A 20,422-nucleotide genomic window follows, 5' to 3' on the forward strand; every position below is an offset into this window, starting at 1 on the left:
TCCCGAGAAGCTGCCGCCCGGCGAGCTCCCGCATGCCCGCAGAAGGGACACGCGTGCCTTCCGATCCCTGCAGATCAATTTGTACTTGTGCGTTACTTTCAGACCATTCTGCTGAAGAAGGTGCTTCACAGAATCACAGGATCAATTAGGTTGGAAAAGACCTCTGAGATCATCGAGTCCAACCTATGACTGAACACCATGTCTACTAGACCACGGCACTAACTGCCAAATCCGGTCTTTCCTTAAACACCTCCAGGGACAGTGACTCCCCCATCTCTCTGGGCAGCCCATTCCAATGTCTAACCACCCTTTCAGTGGAGAAATTCCTCCTACAGTCCAACATAAACCTCCCCTGGCTCAGCTTAAGTCTGTGTTCTCTCATGCTGTCACTTTCACCCAGGAGTGCACAGTCATTCCTGCTTAAGGATGCAAGAAGCATTGGTTTGCATGACAGCTCCATGTGTACATTGTGCTTGACATTTTCCTTCTGAGTATAGGAACAAAAGTACATCCAATGAGGTGAGGTGAGCTGTGCATAAACTTGCCTGCTACTGCAGTAGGTTTGCACAGCACCTCAGTCCCTTCTCTCTGAGCTGCAACTTATAGGCACTAATGTAGGTACCATTTCAGGTGGCAGATACCTGGTCAGATCACTATTGGGGAGGGTAATAAGCAGGATTTATTTTGCCATTTGATCCGAAAACACTGTAAGAGGCATTTTCCAGTCTCTCACAAATTTCCCAACTATGCTTTTAAGAAGCAACAGCAAATGCTTATATGGACCCAAGAAAAGAATGTCAGTAGTTGGTGATCCTGGGTGACTTGGCACACTGCATTGAGGTGGAAGACCATGGTAGACCTTTTTCCTTCTGGGGGAATACAAAAAGCAGTGAGGTTTCTTTGTGCAGCTTAAAGAATAAAAGCCATAAACTGGTACAGCAACCAGATAGAAAACTAGAGCAAAATTTACCTCACAAATAATAGAGTTTCTCTTGCAACTGAAGAAAATTAAGAAGCACTTAGGCACTGACTAGACTATGGTTGTATGTGAGAAGCATAAAGCTGCCTGAATATGCAGAGGTGATGAGGCAATAAATAAGTGTGATCTTGAGAAAGAGCTTGAATCCAGAAAATATAAGCAAGAAATTTGGCACTGGTTATTAGTTCCTCGTGATTTTTAGCAATAAACATGATCATATCAAATACATCTGATTTCCTTCTCTGTCATTCTCCCAAATATTGGGTAATTACCTGTGCCAGAAGGGCAAGAATAAAGTTGTTGACTGTAGGTGGATCTATGTTGGAATGTAGGTGTGCTGTGCCACTGTAGCATAGATTCTATACATTCTATACATTCCCCCTAAAAGAATAGCTTTACAAATCAAAGTAATTTCTACGACACTATATCTAGTTTGTAGCAGGAATTTGTGGTGTTTCGACTCTTGCTGACTACCTGCACATGAGACCTAGATAATGATGCTGGCAAACTGTGAAAATCTTCATTAACCACTAAGGAAAGATGTTTTTTCATGAGAGGAGCAGTATATACAGGATCATGACCTTGCAGAACACCTATCAGTCTTACAGGCAAAGCAAATTGGGCTGGAAGGAAGTACAACGTGACATTAAATTCAAAATGCAGTCTTGAAAATGAATGTTCTTGAATTAAAAACTAGTGCTTATTCCAGCATAAGTCTCGATCGTATGTACATTTTGGTTTTGTTCCTCTTTCTCCTTGGCTCCTCTTAAGCTTTCCTCTTCTCATCCAGCTGTGATGTCATTTTCTTTCAGAGGTGCTGCAGGGTTTGAGGTATCCTGGGCTCTGTAACTCATTTGATGATGGCTCTGTTATGCTGCCACTGTGATCTGATATATCAGCTCTCCCAGTGTTTACTTTCTCTCTCCAGGCCTGCTCCACCTTTCTTCTGCCCAAAACTATCCCTCCACAGGGTTTGTAATTTAATGTACACTTTGCCCAGCAGCTTCTACCAGAGGCCCAGCTTGGTTAGACTCCACTCATTGTCACACTGTCACTGTCTAAAAATAAGGGGTAACAAATCTCCTGAAGAGATAATAAAAATAAATATTGTCTTATCCATGGATTCAATCTTTGGATCATAATCAATATCTTAAAAAAAGTGCATTGTGATACAATATTGTGAAGAGCATTATACAGTGTTCTCCAGTGTTGTATGGTACATTATACAATTCACAGCCTATATTTCATAAATTTATCAGTTTATTGTGTTGACAGAGCTGCCAGAAGCCAATTCTACTCAGTATAATAAAGTCTTTCCTTTTCTGCTCAACATGTTTTAAATATTAAACAAGTTTAGTACACTTCAGATGTTACCTTCTACCTGCCTTTGAATCTTGTTGGAGTTGCTTAGCTGCAAAGCACAAAGTGACACTCTTGTGGGTCACTGTAAATAGAGAAGTGAGACACTCAGGAGTAAACATGTCACTGATTACATTGGAAAAAAGCTGGTAATTTAAACCAGTGTCAGTCTAGAAATTATTAACCTGATGGTAGAATCCTTTAGGGGGAGGAAAACCTGTTCTACCAGGGAGGCTCTACTGGGAGCTGATCATAAAACTCATTTCAGAAAGTTATTTTAAGTTAGTGATAGAGGAGCTGAGCAGGGATGAGTGAATCTCCCCATCCAAGGTGGTCTGTGTATCTGTGTCTTCACAACCATTTCCCATGATACAACAACATGGGCCACTGGGCCTCTTTTGCTTCCCACCAGCAGCTCTGTTCTGGGGCTCTGCTGGCATGGATGGCTGTGGAGATTCCATTTTCTGGAAATGTTGAGGGATTTGGGATGAAAATAAGGCAAAAATCTGGTTCCAAAAAAGTGCCTAAACTCACATGTGTATACATAAATATAAAATATGAAATAACAAAAATAATATAACATATAACATATAAAAATAAAAATATATGTGCATATGCACATATGTAATATATGTGTGTATGTATATTATGGATATTTGTAGATTGTATAATACGCAACGATATAAAATATAATATTAATACACACACACACACATACATGCAGTGGGTATTCCTTTCCACCCAAAGATTTATGTTTTCAGAAGATGTTATTTACAGGGAACCCCCTCAGCAGTGCAGGGTGGAGTAAGTAAGGTCTCTCTGGAGCAGATAATTGCTCTGCCATAAGCAATGGCTCTGGCCCCCGTCCAGCAAACATATATATGGGTGGGCAAAAGGGTCACTGCTTCACATATGTGATAATTCTGGGGGGTGTCTCATAATTCAGTTCATTGCTGCACTCGTGTGAGAAATAGAAACCCAATCGGGCAATTTCCAATCAGAATTTTATTATATGATAAAAGCAAATTCAGCGCTGGGTGATCAGGGTAGGGGTCCAACAACTCCCAACACCTGTCACACCCAAAGAAGATAGTTGTCCTACATTTATTTCCAGCTACTTCATGAATATTCATTATACATAAGCATAAACATTACACATTGTTGAGTCAGACATTCAACAGATGTTTTTCTTTTAACAAGAATATATTGTCAAATCAGACACTCTGCAGATATTTGCTTGCTACAAAGTTATAGATTTCAAGAAAGGTCCTATTATCTAGCATCCATAATATATTGTCAAATCAGACATTCTGCAGATGTTTGCTTGCTACAAAGTTATAAATTTCAAGAAAGGTCCTATTATCTATCTAACTAAACAAAATTGTCTCACTATAAATCCTACACAAGGTAAAAAGGGAGGTGACTTGTTTTATCTCTTTATAGGGCCCCAATTAAGTTTTACGACTTGTTTTTCTTTTCTCTCTCCAGGTCATATTGACCCTTCACTGTCTCCTCTTAATCAACTCGAATTATTTTCTCAATTTATCACACTCGTATGCATGCAATCCCTCTGCAGACGCAGCTTTTCTTTCTTTTGGGGTATATTTTTTATATCTGCAAAGACAACCAGGAAGAAAAAAAATGTTGCATTAAAATTAGAATGGAGAGTCGACTGCTGAATCGGGGGAGTTTTTCCCGTGGTTTTTTTTGTTGTTGTTGTTGTTTTTAAAGCCTAATTCACCTTAAGGAATCTCAAAACCAGCCACAAGGGAAAGATCTGTGAATTTTTGTAATGGAAAGCGGTAGCCTCTAGGGCCCAGAGGATATGCAGAGAGGCATTTTCTCTTGCTGGTGCAGCTGAGAGCGAGCGAGCGAGCGAGCGAGAGCGAGACCTGGAAATGAAAGTAAAGAGATCAGAAGGCACATGGAGGGAGCTGCAGGGGCAGCCGATCCAGAAGCAGAATGCTGCCTTCTGTAATTAAATAGCACTTACTATTATTATTACTTCTAGTAATAATACATTAATAATATCTCTAGTAATACAATACCATTTATCAAGGAAAGTTTACACATAGTGTGGGGGGGAAAACCCGAGAAGAGGTGAGTCCTTTATTTTTATTTTGGGGGGATTATTTTTGTCTTAAACCAATTCTGTATGTGTGTGTGTTTGTGTATGTAGAAAGCAGTGTACTTGAGAAACAAGAAAATCTGGATGTTGCTTCATTAGAAAGTAAAGGTTTCAGACAGTAAATGCATAGATGAAACGTTGTGTAATTGCAAATTAAAAAAAAAAAGTGAGAAATAATACGAGTGAGATTTTGAAGCTAACCCCTCTTCCGCCGAAAATATGGGGTTTGCAAAAAAAAAAAAAAATTGTCAGACATCCTAATCCCACCCCCTGGAAAAAAATGTGGTAGTAGTCTAAAATTGGATAGCTAGGGGAAAAGCCCCTGGGTTTATATGGAAAACTTAGTATTAATCGCGTTTGTGCCTGTTTGGGGTTTGTAGGTTCGAGATCTGTGTTCTGGTCTGTATTTAGGCTGCAGTTTCCCCCTCTTGTTTGGTACAAACCCCATGAAACCGCAGAGAAGCCCTTATGGAATTGCTTTTTAGATCACCTTCCTAGGGGCTTCTAAAGTTTATCAAATAAGAAGATTGTGTTTTGGTTTTGTTTGGTTTTTTTGTTTGTTTTTAATTCTTTAATGTTTCAGACAGTTTCCGGGTGGCAGGGGACGTTATGTGATTTGGGTTCGGTTTGTGTTTTTTGGGGGTATTTTGGGGTTTTTTTTTGTTGGTTTTGTTTTTTTTTTTTCTCTTAAAGCCGCCTCCCCGACTTCTGGAGATGTGTGATTTTTATTTAAGCGGATGGGGGGGTGGGGAAGGAGAAAGAGTATGTTTTGTTTTGTTTTCCTTTTCCCGGGGAAGCCTGGGGGTCTCCTGCCGCGGGAGACCCCTGCCAGCGGGGCCGGGGTGGTGGAGATGCTGGGGTGCCGGCGTCCGGCAGAGCCGCGGGGGCGCGGAAGGCGCCGCCGGCCCCTCTCCTCCCAGGCCGGCCGGGGTGGCGCCTCTGTCAGTGGCGGCCTCTACGCAAGGCCGGGGATCGGCGGCCTAGTGCTGGCAGTGGGGGGAGGAGGCGAGCGCGCCATGCGTGTGGGAAACAGCCCCGGGACTTAGTTTTACAAATGAGGCAGAGGAGGGCGAGCTAGGTGGGCACGAAACCAAGTGGCCGAGGGACGGGCAGTGTCACTCCAACTCCCTCTCCTCGCTCCTTGGCTGTGCTGCGGTGGGGGCAGGAGAGAGGGTGGCCTGTGGTACATGCGGGTGTTATTTGTGGAGCACAAGGCTGAAGGGAACAGAAAATGGGGTGTCAGTGGCTGGGGTGGTCTCTTGAGGCTTTAGCTGCCACTGCCGTCCCCCTCCTGGGGAAACTTATGGTCACTGCTTTTATTTTCAGCGAGGAGTGAGGGGGCTGTCATTACCTTGCTCTGCATTCACTGGGTGCAGTGAATATTGCTGGGTGAAGCTGGTGGCACCCCAATGACCCCAGTGGTGTTGCGCAGCAGCAGTGGCACTAGTGGGGTGCTGGGATGTGAGACGGCAGCCATGGAAGTACCTTGGGATGGCTGGTGTGTGGAGGGATGGAGGTGTAAGGCCTGGTGGACACAATGTGATGGTGGGGAATCCAAGAGCTGTTGGCTGTGAGAAGCGCTCAAACCCAGGGAGTGGGGCATGGTAGAAAGCAGATGCAGGAGTGAGCAAGAGCCCAATTTTGTAATGGGCTTTGCAGGTTGTCCTTTGCTTGACATGTGCCCAGGTACCTATTCTGCTGCACCACTGAGATGGCCAAACTGCAGCCAGTGAAAACCTCCCATGTTGCAGACCAGTGCATCCTGGAGCCTTTTTCCTCGGAAGCTCCAGTCTCAGTTCTACAACCTGCCGCTTACATTTCAGTGTATTTATTTCTGGCTGAAATGTTACAGTCAAAGCCTGGAAGTCAGTCAAGTATGAACTCATTGTCATCCCATAAATACAGTATGAAAAACTTTGCCCAAATTCAGCTCTGGCAGGGTTATGAACACCTGTGTCCTTGATAAGGTAAATACAAATGTTTCTGTTCATCTCATAGTGTCCCTACCGATCTGCCTATCTAGAGCATATCTACCCAGTTTGTGATTCAGGCACCCAGTTTATTGGCTCATGCTTTCTTCTGAAGACAAGAAAACCATTTTGCCTGTCTGCAGCATTTTATTTCTGTCTGGCAAATAGTTTGTAACTCATTGACAAACTGTGAATAAAGTTCTCTCTAGATGCTGGACCAGAAAGGATAAATGTCTCCAGACTGAAAGGATAAGAGCTTTGTAGTGGGGATATAAATACTCTGGATTTGAATTCTGCTGGTGATTTGAGTAGACAAATCTGGACAGACAGATTTGGGGGGGGGGGAAGGACTCTTAGACACAATGCTTCATGAAATATTTTCTGCTGTGTTTCTAAAAATATTTAAAAGACAGAGAAAACAAAAGCTAAACAGGCTCTGTGCTTAAAATTAATTAGGCAGTAGCTGTGGTATGGTGTGCAGCAGAACTGAAGTGTTGCACATATGGATGGCTTGCTGCATGTTGGATTTGCCGGTGTAACAAGTGTGCAGCTTGGTCCGAGGGTTGAATGAAGCAGGCAGAGAGGCTGGAATGATGAGGGGAGACATAAGCGACTGAGTTTGCTGTGGTGGGGAAGGAAGCGTGAATAGCAAAACAAGGAGTCTGAATGGCAGCCTTCAGCAGTATTTGGGGCAGGCAGGACAGGGGAGGGGTCTGCCAAGCATGAAGGAGGGTGCTGGTGTGAAGTCACATTGAAAGGGAAAAGTAGTTGTTCCTGAGAGGTGTGCAAAAAGTTGTTGGGGCAGCAGCATGTGGTGTGCATTTTGAGGGTGTTGCCATGAGGAGATGAGTCTTATGTGAAAAGTCATGGCATAAGCCTGAATGTATGACAGAACTTCAGCAGAGGAAGCTGGTCATCCACTTGCAAGGAGAGAGGAATGTGGGGCAGTATCAGAGAGCAACAGTCTAGAGGGGAGATCAGGCCTGTGGTTTATGTCTAAAGAAGGCAATGGAGGGTTTTGGGTTGAAGAACACTTAATGTTGAAGATGAGGGTAGGACTGCAGAGAGTAAACAGCATGCAGTAAACACAGAGGGTTGTTTTTTATAAGGATTTTGTAGCAAGGATCAAACTGTAGCCGTGTATTGTGGGACTTAGAGAGATGCAATAGGTTGGTCAGTCATCCACAGGAAGCAAGGATGGAGTTGTTCATGCTGGATGCAGTGGCAGTGGTAGTGAGGAGAGAAAAAACAGAAGGGGAGCTCTGGGATGCAAGAAGTGTTGGGTAACTCTAGAAAGGAGACGTTCTGGAGCCATTCCCTGTAGTGCTTTGGCTGCACTCCAGGTTTGGGTCAGTAGTGTTTGAATGCCCTGCTCTGTGGGCAAGCAACAGTAATCAGTTCTCATTGTAACACATGCCCACATCCTGCTGTGTGGGATGTTTTAGCAGTGGGGTCAGGGTAACCGTGAGAACAGGTACTGATCTCTTCTTCGCTTCTTGTAGAGTGTTTTAAAAGCTGAGCTCGGGAACAGAAGTAGACTGTGCGTATCAGAAGCTTATCCAGGTGGCGATTTGTTTTGTGGATATACATGATTGTAAAGGTGTACCACAGCATTTTGGAATGCAGCCGTTGACTTTGTGATGACCCGCCAGTGTTCAACTGCTCTCCCCACAGTCACCAATAATGTCCCTTTTCATCAGATCTGTGGGCTGCTGCTTCACTTCCCTGACTTTTGTTCTCTCCAGCATGGCTCATGGCTCAGGGAGCAGCAAGAGCAGGGCTGCTCCTCCATGGAAGGACAAGTGAGTAGCCAAAGGTGATGACAGTCACCAGCAAAGCTGTCACTCACTAGGGTACAGTCCCATCATATCTGAACAGTGCAATCAGAACTAGATGCCGGTAGCAATGGTCCATCAACAAAGGTCCATCTTCCAAAGAAGATGAGATTGTGAATTGGGTCCAGGGTCCAACAGTGAGTCCAGCAGTAGGAGATGGAGTGGGGATATAAATACTTTGGATTTCAATTCTGCTGACAATTTGAGTCTGGACAGACAGATTTGGTGGGCAGGAAAAAAAGGGCTCTTAGACACAATGCTTCATGAAATGTGCCATAGACAGGACCATAGACAAGCTGTCTGTGGTGCAGGTCATAGGTTTGTCCTAGAGGTAGGACTGAGGAGAGGTTCATCCACAGTATAGCTCAGACAAGGCAGTATACGTGGACCTCAGATGAAATGGAGCTCCTAGACCACGAACAGAGGATGCAATAGGTGGGAGTCTAAAGTGGGGCTATTTGGAGCACTTCAAGCCTTTCAGGGACCTATTCAGGGACCAGACAGCTGGAAATCCCTCCTTCCTCCCCGTGCTTTCCCCATGAGCCTTTGTGAAGGTCCACTTGACTCTTTTGCCTCCTCTTCTCCCCCTTCCAATTTGTCTCTTGTCATTTCCCGTGGTGACTTTACCCACTCTTGTCTCTGATGGCCTTTGAGGTTCTTCTATGGTGCTCTGGGTTTGCTCTGTCCTCTTTTGTGTATTTCACTGCTGTCTATGTGGAAATGGTTCCTACTGCTGCTCTTCCTCTTGTCTGTTCTCTCTTACTTTATCTGTTTTTGCAGAATCTCATACAAGGAGAAATATCAAATGAATTGCTCTGTCTTTTTTTCTACCCCTCAAGCCTGTCTGCCTGTAGCATTAGTGATCATATTAACCCCACAATCTCCTTGTTAAATTTCCTTGTTTCTTCCTGATTGCTCATGATCCAGGGTATTTATAAATCATTCCAGGCCTTCTGTTGGTGTTGTACTGAAGTATACCAGCTCTTCTCCATCACTTCTGTTGAAAGCCTTTGTAGAGATGCTGATCATAATTCACCTTGTCAGTTGGCTTTCCTTTTCTTCCTGTGCTGCCCATCCTGTTCCAAATGCAGCTGTTTAAAATCTTCTACCTGCTGCTCGAACCAGATTGCTCCCAAATGTAATGTCTGATGACTTACAAACTGCACAGTGTCACTTTCAAGCTCTTGCTTCCTTCTGCTGCCACTTTTTTCTGGGCTTTCTTTCACTCCTGCCTTTCCCCCTTCCCCCAACTCTCCTTCTTCGTAAAGGGCAGGTATCAATTCTACATTTTGTGTGGCACAGAGAACAATCAATAAGGGCTTGCTGAGTTGTCAGGATTGATTTTTATGTACCTTAAAGGCCTCTTCACCCCGTTCCAGACTGAATGTACCATAGATACCGCACGATATCTTAGAATGATAGGGATGGTGGGTGAAGGGAATTAAGGGAACTGGGTGATAATGTTCTCCAAGTTGTTGTAGTGTAGAGTTAGAGAAATTAGTTTTTACCATGATCTCTTCAGAGGCAATTCCATGCTGAGAAGGCACGGTGTCTTCATCTGCACCTTATCTCAGTGTTTCTGTGCTTGCTGCTTTTGTCCCCAAGTTCCTGTTCCTCAAATGCTGAGCATTTGTGGTCGCAGCTGGTTGATGTGAAATTTGCTGTCACTAGCAACTCTATTTTGGCACAAAGTGCCATCTTTTCTTGCCTTTGTTATTCTTTTCTCGTGTGACAGACCTGTGTAACTTAGAGAAAGGCCAGGGAGGAGCCATTCCAAAATTTGCTTCCAAACTGCAAGGGATGAAGCTCATGTATCTAATGATGTGATTCAAGCCTGTTTTAGGTGAGAAAAAGGTCATAACTCCAAAATGGCTCCATCATACTACTTATTCGTCTGTGCTTGCAGAGATCAGACTGGATTTGGTCAAAACCAGAAAAGTTACTGTGCCCATAGTTGTCTCTAAGTGTGGATAACTCTCTCTTGAGCCTTCCTGAGGCACTGCCCACCCCAACTTTAAAACTCTTTCCCTCTCCAAAAGAGTATTCCCTAGTCTGTACTGCTCTAGCCTGCTGATTTTCAGCATGAAATCCTCATTGCATAGATTCAATGCTGCCCTTTTATGTGGACCATGGCAAGCAATTCCATCTTCTTCCTTTGTCTCTCTTTGTTATGTTCCTCCATACACCTTATGTAGATTACTTATTTCGTATGCTGTGAAGTAAACCAGTTTAAATCTGTCCCAGGTAAATACTGGGCAGAGTTGCTTACATGGGAGGGTCTCAGCACAAATTCCTGGAATGACTGCCACTGCAGAGAAAATGTCGTTGGGGTTTTTTTCTTTTTCCTAGAAGGCGATCATGGTAACAGTTGGTTCCCATTGCTTTATGTACTGGCAGCCTAAGTAGAGAGCTCAAATTGAAGTAATTCCTCTTTGTCCATGTATCCTATCAGTGGCATGTGAGAAAAAGCAGATACTTGGTAGTGAGCTGCTTGCTGTTCTGTATCTGTAGTGTGGATAAATCACGGGCTTTGGCGTTCAGGGCATCTGCTCTGGAACATTTTGTTAGTAGTAAATTCAGGCACAAACAAAATACTGTGCTATTTAATTGCCAACAAGACCTAAAATGACTCATTTTGTGTTGTTTCTTTTTCTTCTTCCTCCACAGCAAGTATAATGGAGAGACAGAAGAGAAAACAAGAAATAGAGAAAGGACTTCAGTTCATTCAGTAAGTGGACAACCTCAATGTTCCCTGTGGATTTGGAGGCAGTTGTCTTTCTATTGAGGATTACAGGAACTGAGTTCTTCCTATTCACTGCTTTGGGGTTTCTGCATGGGAAAGAGATACTGTCCTGAGGATTTTTGCTGTGATTTTTCAGGGTGCTTCTTGTCCTGCCAGCTCCCTAAGCTTTAAATTCTGTCATTTTAATTTCCTTGGGTTTTACCCTCCATTACATTTCCAGGATGATTTTTATAGTCAGCATAATGCTAATAGTACTTGGACCTTCTACTTCATCTTCAGCATGAAGATCTCCAAGTGCTCTCTCAACAAGGTTATCCCACCTTTCTTAGGAAGAGAGATAGTGTTTCAATTCTGTAGGTGGGGAAAGCAAGGTAAATAACTTGTTAGGTACCCCATACGGTGCCTATGGGAGAAACAGATTACCTGGGCTCCTTTACAGTTGCCAGCCCGGTAGATGCCTCAGGTCACTCTTCTATGAATATCATGTGGCCTTCTAGAGCTTAAAGTGGTTGCTTATGTAATAGTTAAAAGTCCAAGTACTTCCTTATAAAATACAGTAGTATTTTTTCCCTCCGATGTTTGAGTTAGCAAGGGCCTCCAACTCAGGTCCAGGTTCCATGGTGAGTAATGAGATTGATTTGGGTTCTTCTTAAGACTGCTTTGCATCCTGCAATTAGTGTGGCTGAAGTCTGTGCCTCTACAGTAGGAAAAAACCCCACATCTTCCATGTTAAATATTTATATCCTGTGGTGTGGCCATGATATTTTCACCCCAGTCTGAGACTAAATGGGGCTGATAACTCAGTTTCAGAGAGGCAATTGTGAGGTTTATTTTGGTAGCATTTACAAAAATGCACAAGATTCTTAGGAAGAAAATAATTTAGAAATTTGAGGTGTTGTTCATGCATCTGGGGTGTATCTTGAACTCTGAACCGGGGGAAGTGCTGTTTGTTGGTTTGTTTTGGTGCAAAAGAGATAGCCCAAGTTTATAAGCAGCATGAATGTTTCTTACAAAGCCATGACATTTCCTGTACTTAATTTTAAGGAGTAGATGGTGATCAGATGAAATCTAAAAAAAGTTTATTCTGTAACCAGTAAGACCATGTATGCACTGCAGGTGAGAAAGGCTATGAAAGGTGCTAAGGATTCCTCTAGAGCCTATTGATTTCTCCTTGAAGAGGAAAAATAAATATATGGGGACCAAGCCCGAATTACTTGGATGGTCCAATTTGAAGAATAGAACCTTTCTCCTAAGTCTCAGTGCTGTTGTGGGGTAGGTGTTACCCACACAAGCACTGCCAGTTTTGTGGCACAGCCCTGGCCAACAGAGCTGGAGTTAAATAGCCTCCTAAACCTGCATTGTTTTCTCCCTTCCTTTTGTGGGGTAGACCCAAAGGCATGTGGCTAAGTTAAGACAGAGGAAAATGATTGCATGTATCACTGTATGTCTCTGGTTTCACAAAGGATTTGAGGAGGTCTTGGAGTGCCAATCTGGTTCCTCTCATTACAGCCAGATGCACATAAAATACACTTGTATTCTTCTTGACAGTCTCTCACATGACTTGTCAAAGATGTGGTTTCTTAGGTGATTGAAGACACGTTACAGACACATTGCACAGAAAATAGCTGAGAATAAGATTCCTCTAGTTTCAAGTCCCTTTGAGACCTGACCAACACTTGACACCACTGTGACCATTACTGAGCATAATGGTCTAATGCTCCCCAACTGTGTTCTCTTTGCCTCAGCTGCCTTTTCAGTGATAAAATGTTCAGTAGCTGAGATCATCAACACAGGACCAGAAAGATGATTCCTTCATGAGACAAAAGCCCTTGTTTGCATGAATGCCTGTTTCATGAGTATTTTCTCTTCTTTTTTTTCAGGTCCACATTACCCCTAAGTCAAGAAGATTATGAGGTAATGGAGAATCTGTTTACTGAGGTTGGGAGCCCTCTGGATAGCAAGATCTGTTCTGTTGCACAGCCATTAGCTTACATACCAAAAGTGAGGAACGTGGGATGGTCTGTCACAATTTGTCTGTGACTTAAAGTTTTAAGGTTCTGACAATGACAACTTTCAGGGAAAGGAGAAGACACTTGAGTGTTCAAGAAGAATGGGGATTTGACTGGATCATTCTCCTCTACCAAAAAAATTGATGTTTTACATGAGGGTGGGAAGGCAAGAGCATCTTAGTGGGCAAGAAGTTTGCTAAAACATGTGGAAAGGAACGGGAAATTGGGAAGTCTCTCCTGAATATCCACTTGTCTACTTGTTCTCTCCCTGCTGCCCAGGCCTTTTTGCAGAAGCTGGTGAGAAACTTGTTTGCAGAGGGCAATGATTTGTTTCGAGAGAAGGATTTCAAGCTTTCACTGGTACAATATGTAGAAGGGCTGAATGTGGCAGATTATGCAGCCTCTGACGAGGTGACCATCCCAAAGGAACTTCTCTGCAAGCTACATGTCAATCGAGCTGCCTGCTACTTTGCCATGGTGAGTGCCTTCCCAAGTCATCCTCAGGAGCCAGGGAGGACATCACAGTTGCAGTGCTGTGCAGTTGGAAAAGATGTCAGGAGGGATTTCAGTTGGTTTTGTCCACTCCCTGGTCGAACACTGGAGGAGATGACGACACACAGAAAATGCTGATATCACCCCACTATTGCACTGTGTCTTGCAAGACCAGAGGAAGGATGTGATGGAGATGGGGTCAGGCCTAAGGTACTGACAGTGCAGTTCTGGTCCACACTGGTGAGGAGTTAGTACAATCCAGTATCTTCCAGTGCTGAGCAAGCATTTCTCTGGAACACTGTTTGAGTATTGCTCTGGAGGCTCCTGCCTCCTCAAGTAGGCACTGGAAGATAGTAAGAAGGCTTTGGGTCTTGAAAGAAATTTCAGCACACACATGGAGAAGATTCTGAAATATTCAGGCTCTAAAAGGCTTCCATTTTACTAAGACATATAACATCTTTCCTTTATGGCACAACTCCAGAGCAAGTCCATCCTGTTCATAATGAGGCTGTCCCCTGAAAATTTGCAAGTGGTCACATAATTAAAGACTGCCAAGTGTAACATGGCCAAGGTAGAGGGGGAGAGAAGATGAGGTTGCTCAAGCAGCCTTAGTTCTGTCATTCACTGACTTTGAAGTGTTTTGAGGTTTGCAGGATTTAACAAAATGTTCTGTTGATGTAGGTGTGTTTGTACACTGGTCGGTGCACGAGGTAATAACTATGTACTTCCAACTGCCATTTATATTCCTGTTTTCTGCTGAGAGATAGAACGTTTGTATTCACACACAAGGAGGAGTTAGTCTGCTGTGCCACATCTGACTCCAGGTGGTCTCCTCCATGCAGGGATTGTATGAGAAGGCACTGGAAGACAGCGAGAAGGCTTTAAGTCTTGACAAGGAGAACATACGAGCGCTATTCCGGAAAGCCCGCTCCTTAAATGAGCTTGGAAGACACAAAGAAGCGTATGAGTGCAATAGCCGATGCTTGCTGTCCCTCCCACATGTAAGTTTTTGACATACAACTCAGCTTGAGTATTGTGGCTCACAACCTTCCTCTCTGCAACATGCTTAGTGTGAGGCCAGGGGACAGTGGAAGAAGAAGCTTGGCTGTTCCTGAGAGCATGCTTATGCTCAGAAATTCTGTCTCTCTGATTCGAAGATGTTTGTCCTCCCATGTTTCTTCAGTCCAAGTCACTTCTAAAGAAAGTGCCAGCCAGAGACACCAGTTAGTGACAGCAGGTTCAGTGGCCTGTTTGTGAAGAGCAAAACCCTACCCTAACAAAATGTGAACTGAGGCCATAAGAATGTTTTAATTGGCTGCTTTTATATCTCTAATGGGAATGGCTAGGAGCATGGGACAAATGGGAATTGGAGCTTTGGAAGGAAAACATATAGTTTTCCTGTTTTGGATAAAAATGTCTTACAGTTTACTTACTGATTGCTAAGGCAAGCTGAAAAAGCTTTTTATTTCTTGAGGAACATGCAAAACTGTCCTTGACATCACATGTCATAGTTATTTTTATGTTCACAGGTGTGTAAATTTTTGCATGCAAAGGGAGCTATCTGCATATACTAGGACCTAAATATTTTCCTGATAATGCTTTTGTTGAGCATCGTCTTAGGCCAAATATTGAACAGGAAACCAGACTGATTACACAGGTTCTAGTAAGCACTGGTTAACTTTGCTAAATTTGGTTCTGATCCATCGCTGTAATGCTATTACAAGAAAAATGCATCTACCTCCACACAAGAAGTTAACTTTCATTTATTATTATGTTATAGAATCAGTCTTTGAAAGTCTTGTTAGCAGGTAGTAATTCCTTTTGTATAGTTTGTAAATTCTAGTTTCTTTGACTTGGCAGAACAGGGTGACCAAAACATATTGAAGGTATCATGTTTGGGGATGAAGAACTGTTTTTTAAACAAGCCCTTTTATTAACAAAAGCATCTAATGTATGTGTTTACATAAAGCCATGTCTGCCTATATTTCACATTGCAGTTGAGCCACTTAATTTAATTTAGTTTTTAACCATGTTGTTATGATTACATAGCTCCCATTATTATCATTGCAATCATTGTGGTCTACAGACAGTTTATCAAACTTCTCTATGGCAGGAAAGTTCAGCCTAATAAACTCCATATTGAATGATCTGCATTCTCTATTCTAAACAATTCAATCTTGTAAATTAGCATACCCCATTGTCTTATTACCTGATTAACAGAAATCATAAACTTTCTCTGCATCAAAGACAAGTCATCATCTCACTCTTGTTTCCATTACCCTCTGGAGCACATGGATATTTCCATCTTGCATTGCTGCCATTGCTGAGAACTTTGTTGTCAAAACAGAGCCTGTCTTTAAACTTCACTGATGAAGGGTCTGCCACTCAGCTGGCTCACTGTCTAGCAGAGTTAACTTATTTCTGGGTGCAGATACTCAATGCTGCTAGTTTGCGGAAGTTCTCAGCATGGTGAAATTAATACTCCTCTGTGATATGCCTTTTTTTGTATGGTATGGGGTGTTTTAGAAAAGGAAATGGACGGGTTAGATTTTGTCTTCACTGAGTTCATTGAAGACGGTGACAACTCATGCTGAGGGTGTGGGGGAGTGCGTACAATCAAGAAATGGCACTCCAAATTGAAGGGAAAAGTTAGTGATAGTGTGGGCTGGAAGAACCAGAGGCTTGTCATATGTTGAAAGGGAAAGGACTGAACCTGCACAGAGAAGGAGATTGGAAAGACCAGCATGGCAAGTAGAGAGAAGATTGGAGATGAGGGAGGAAATGTTGGAATATAGAGAGATATCACAACAGGTTGGGCAGATACTTTTTTCTTCTTCGAAGAAACTGTTAAAGTACTCTTGATATTTTTGCGAACAGAGAGAGAGAGGAAAGCAGGAGGAAACAGTTGCTGGTATAAGTTAAGAAGGTTGTGGGCAGAAAGCCCATGGTGGTGTGTGAGTGGGCATGGGCACTGGGCAGGGAGGGTGGTAAATGGCACACAATGAGGAAAGCTAAAGGATCTGCTTGACTAAGCTGAGGCAGTTTCACTGGAGCTGAAGACAGTGAAAATGCCTTCTAGTTAGTAAGTTGGAAACTGAGACTTGGTTTCAGCTTTAAAAACAAAGAAACAAACAAACAAGTAAAACAGGCTAGTGAATATAGTCTGCATATCAAAACTGATTATTAACTCTGCAGCTAGCAGAGAGGGAAGACATGCAGGCTCCTTCCCGGGCATGGAGACCTTGAAGAAGCTGTATCAGCCCCTAGCTGCCAGCCTTGGCAGCTCTTCCAGCCATCTTGCCAGCAGGACTCATAAACCCTGCTTTTGCAGAGTGGGTGCTTTTTTGGAAGCAGATATTTGATTCTGATCTTCTGCAGCATTGAATATTCACTCTGGACTTCTGCAGAGTGTAGGGCAGAGCTCTTGGTGCAACTGCAGCATCTTGGCAGGACTCAATGACAAGAACGCTGAGGTCTGCCTGGACTCTCCTAGGGCTGCTCTGGGAATTGCCCACCTGCTGCTGTCTAAAAAAATTGCGGCCTCTTGGTGCAGCCCAGTGTGCATAACTGCGTTCCTCTTTATTTCATTCTGTGTGCCACAAAACTGAAAGTGTCCTGTCAATGGTTTTGTCCCCAGGATGAAAGCGTCACACAACTGGGACAGGAACTTGCCCAGAAGCTGGGACTGAGGGTTCGAAAAGCATACAAAAGACCTCAGGTATGACTTCTTTTTGGTTAGAGGGTATCCTTTGGCTCATGCAGATTTGCAGAAGTGGGAGGTGCTGCTCTGCAGTTACAGACACATGTACACCACCCTGCCAACCCTCTTGCAGGCTGCTAGCCTGTGTACACTTCGTGGGGGGGGAAAGGCCTGCGCTTTGGGAGAGCAGCAGGTACACATGCGGTCAGATCCCAGGAAAGGAGACAAAAAGCGAGTCCTGGGTCCACTAGTTAACACCATTGGCTGGATCTGTAACTTGGCTCTGCAAGGAACTGCTGCTGTAATTGGAGTACTGTAGGTGTTTAAATGTGTACCCTGCGATGGAGCTAGAGGGCGTCAGGCCACTGCTAGCGCTCTCCCATAAAGCTGCCTTGGTCATGGATTTTGTTGTCAGAAGTGGGGAACATAAGCTGGTAGTGGAGGCTGACGTTTTCATTCGCATCCTCGGCCCCATGCGCGGTGGTGTCTTAATCAACCAGAGTGTTCCATCTCCAGAGGGGCACCTTTGTAATATGGAGTGATTGGTGGGCATTAAGTTTGCAGAGAGCTTTTGGGTAAATCTGACTATAATGTTTTAATCCTTTCCCTGACAAACTTCACATGTGATTTTCCTACCCTGAAAAAAACTCCTTGATGTTGTAGAAGCTCTCAACACTCCCAAATGATTCTGTCTCAAAGAAAGGGAAGCTTTTTGCAGAAATACTTTTTGTAGCTGTTCGCTGTGTTGGCCTTGCTGCCTTTTTTTGGTGTTGTCATGTTACTCAGTTGAGATGGGCTTAAACCACTTGTATGTGAGAAATACAAAAATTAAAAACTCTGAAATACTTTTTATTATTTGAAATTTAGTGATTGGTATTTTGATAGCTTTGCAATCTCTTCTGTTGACTTCCAGCTTTCATTCCAACACTGTAATGCCTTCCTAAAATAGTAATTTCTTAATAAAAAGAAACAAACTTCTGTTCCTCAGGGAAGTTTTTTGCTTCCTGATTGTGTTGGATGTTCTGAGGTGTACAGAACAAATTTATGTCCCTTTTTAGTGTTAAGGAACATGTACCCTTGTGTCACAGCCTTTTGGGGTAGCTTTTATTTTGGGGCAATGCCTGGAAGGAAACTGTATTGTAACCCAGCTTTGCCTAGTTTATGAGCATTCATGGGCTGAATTCTGCTCTGAAATCTCTCTCTTCCTTGCAGCAGGAATTGGAAACATTCTCACTACTCAGTAATGGCACATCAATCAATTTATCAAACCAGGTAGAGTTTGCATCCTGTGGTTGTTACTCTTTATGGATTGTGTTACTAGCATGCTTTGCAGTTTTGTTTACATGCAAATTTATAATGATCTTTTAGGATTGAACTGTATTAATTAGTTTTCCACTTTTAAGGAATATTTTCAAGGAAATTAATTTCTTTGAAAATATTTCTAGTGACAGCATTTTTGTTGTCAGTAATTAGATTACTGAAAATGGTCGTTTTGCTTATTTATTGTGAATGTTTGCTTTCTCTTGCATTTTAAATAAATTTTCATTTTCAAGTTTTTATGTAGTTAACAGCAGTGCTAAGTAAAAGTCAGAAAGTGCAACCGCTGAAGAAACATACAAATTAAATGCTGTGATGTTCTGAGAGAGGTACATACACAACTTATGTACTCTTTGTACTGTCCTGGGACATCCAGGTGACCAGGGCACTGTACAAATGCTAAGGTAAAATATAAGAAATTGCGGATTTCGTTGTTCTAACACTGGGTAAAAAAAAAACAAACTAAACACTTGCTGTTTTTACAGGCTGTTTGGTAGCTCACACTGCTCCTTAAAGCAAACAAACAATAAAACTGTAAACATTGTAATTTTGTACAATAAGGTGGGATACTAAAGAATTAGTTTACCTCTCATGCTTCAGTGCCTTGCCTTCACATCTTTCTATGAAGGCCAAGCAGCTTTCTTTAATGGTTGTGCCTAGTTTTTAATTTGAAAATCTTTCCTTTTGCAAGAATTGAAAGTAGTGCAAAAACTATTGTAGTAGATGCAATATCTCAAGACAAATGCTTTACTTGTGCCTTTTTAAGTTTAAGCTAAAGGCACACCTCTGTTTATGTTTCTGTAAAATATGGACTCAATTTATTTCTTGCCTGGAGCTCCAAGTCAGCAGTTGTCTTGGCGGAAACATTTTCCTGTTTTGAGTTTGCTGTAAAAGTTTGTGGTTTTTAGATCGCAAAACATGTGAACTAAGAAAAGGAACGTTGCGTAAGATCAGGCTAATCGGCTCTCCCATGCTGTGGGCTGACCGATTGATGCATCCTGGGACTTGGGACACAGTATTCTCACCCACACATGAGAAACCCTACTCTATGTATGGATTTATTCAAATGGTTGGATATTGTGCAGGGATGGTATTCCTTTGCAGCAAAATGGTTTGTACATGGATGAATGTAAAAACAAATAGGTTCCTTGGATTAATGGCCTCTTAACGTTCATTGCCTTTACTGCTCTAGCAAGGAAAGAGGCCATAAAGGAAAAGAAGGGGTCATATGCATTTAGTAGTAGTAAAGAATCTCATCTGTGAAGTGTGGATATCTGTTTAAAGATTCATTTATCACAATATTTTTCTCTCCCCTTTCCTACATCCTCTTTGCAGACTACTTCCAATGGATTGGGTTCGATAGATGACATCGAAACAGGTAAAAATATCCCTCTTCTCAGATTTTTGTGGCTTCAGAAAGGTATGTGACTAGACCGGCAGGCCTGAGAGGTTCATCCCTGCGTTTGTGTCTCTTCTGCACACTCCTGGCTTTGGTAACAAGGAAGAGGGAAAGGTGGTGGAAAGCAGGAATGTTTTTTCTGCAGGAAAGGCCAGGCCCAGTTCGAGACACATCTGGGAATTAAAAGGGTCTGCTGAGATACACGGCTCTCTCCAGTTGTGCTTTCTTGAAGCTTGGCAAAGCTTCTGAAGCTCTGCTCCCAAACAAAACAGTCCAGATAAAGTGAAGTTAAGGTTGTAGGCACCGCTTGTGCTTTGAGTGTGTATTGTACTCCAAGATGTTGAGGTGGAGCAATTGAAAACAAAAGGAGTTGGGAGGGACCAGGGAGAGCTGAGTTCAGGGTTAGGCACCCAGGAGGAGCAGAAGGAGGGCTAACAAGGTTGCTTTTCTCATGCTGTGAAACAAGTGACCTTAACTCTGCCCCTGTAGAA

At 42.9% G+C, this 20,422-nt stretch overlaps 1 protein-coding gene across 5 annotated transcripts in view; it reads left to right on the top strand.

The window, feature by feature from the left end:
* Positions 1-4,117: 4,117 nt before the first annotated feature.
* Positions 4,118-20,422, top strand: part of ZC3H7B (zinc finger CCCH-type containing 7B) — a 47,448-nt gene continuing 31,143 nt past the window's right edge. Inside the window, exons 1-8 of one of the 5 annotated variants that reach the window (XM_027722626.2) lie at positions 4,118-4,438; positions 10,939-10,999; positions 12,895-12,928; positions 13,303-13,500; positions 14,358-14,516; positions 17,153-17,233; positions 18,431-18,487; positions 19,868-19,910. In XM_027722626.2, coding sequence (XP_027578427.2) covers positions 10,947-10,999; positions 12,895-12,928; positions 13,303-13,500; positions 14,358-14,516; positions 17,153-17,233; positions 18,431-18,487; positions 19,868-19,910 — 625 coding nt within the window. In that variant the 5' untranslated portion in view covers positions 4,118-4,438; positions 10,939-10,946. Of the gene's footprint in view, positions 4,439-5,523; positions 5,545-10,938; positions 11,000-12,894; positions 12,929-13,302; positions 13,501-14,357; positions 14,517-17,152; positions 17,234-18,427; positions 18,488-19,867; positions 19,911-20,422 lie in introns of those variants that run through there. The other 4 variants (XM_027722623.2, XM_039391391.1, XM_039391390.1 and 1 more) reach the window with 4 other exon arrangements.

The sequence above is a fragment of the Pipra filicauda genome, unplaced genomic scaffold, assembly GCF_003945595.2.
Source record: "Pipra filicauda isolate LSUMZ 115617 unplaced genomic scaffold, ASM394559v2 scaffold95_size2449627_pilon, whole genome shotgun sequence".
Taxonomy (NCBI): domain Eukaryota; kingdom Metazoa; phylum Chordata; class Aves; order Passeriformes; family Pipridae; genus Pipra; species Pipra filicauda.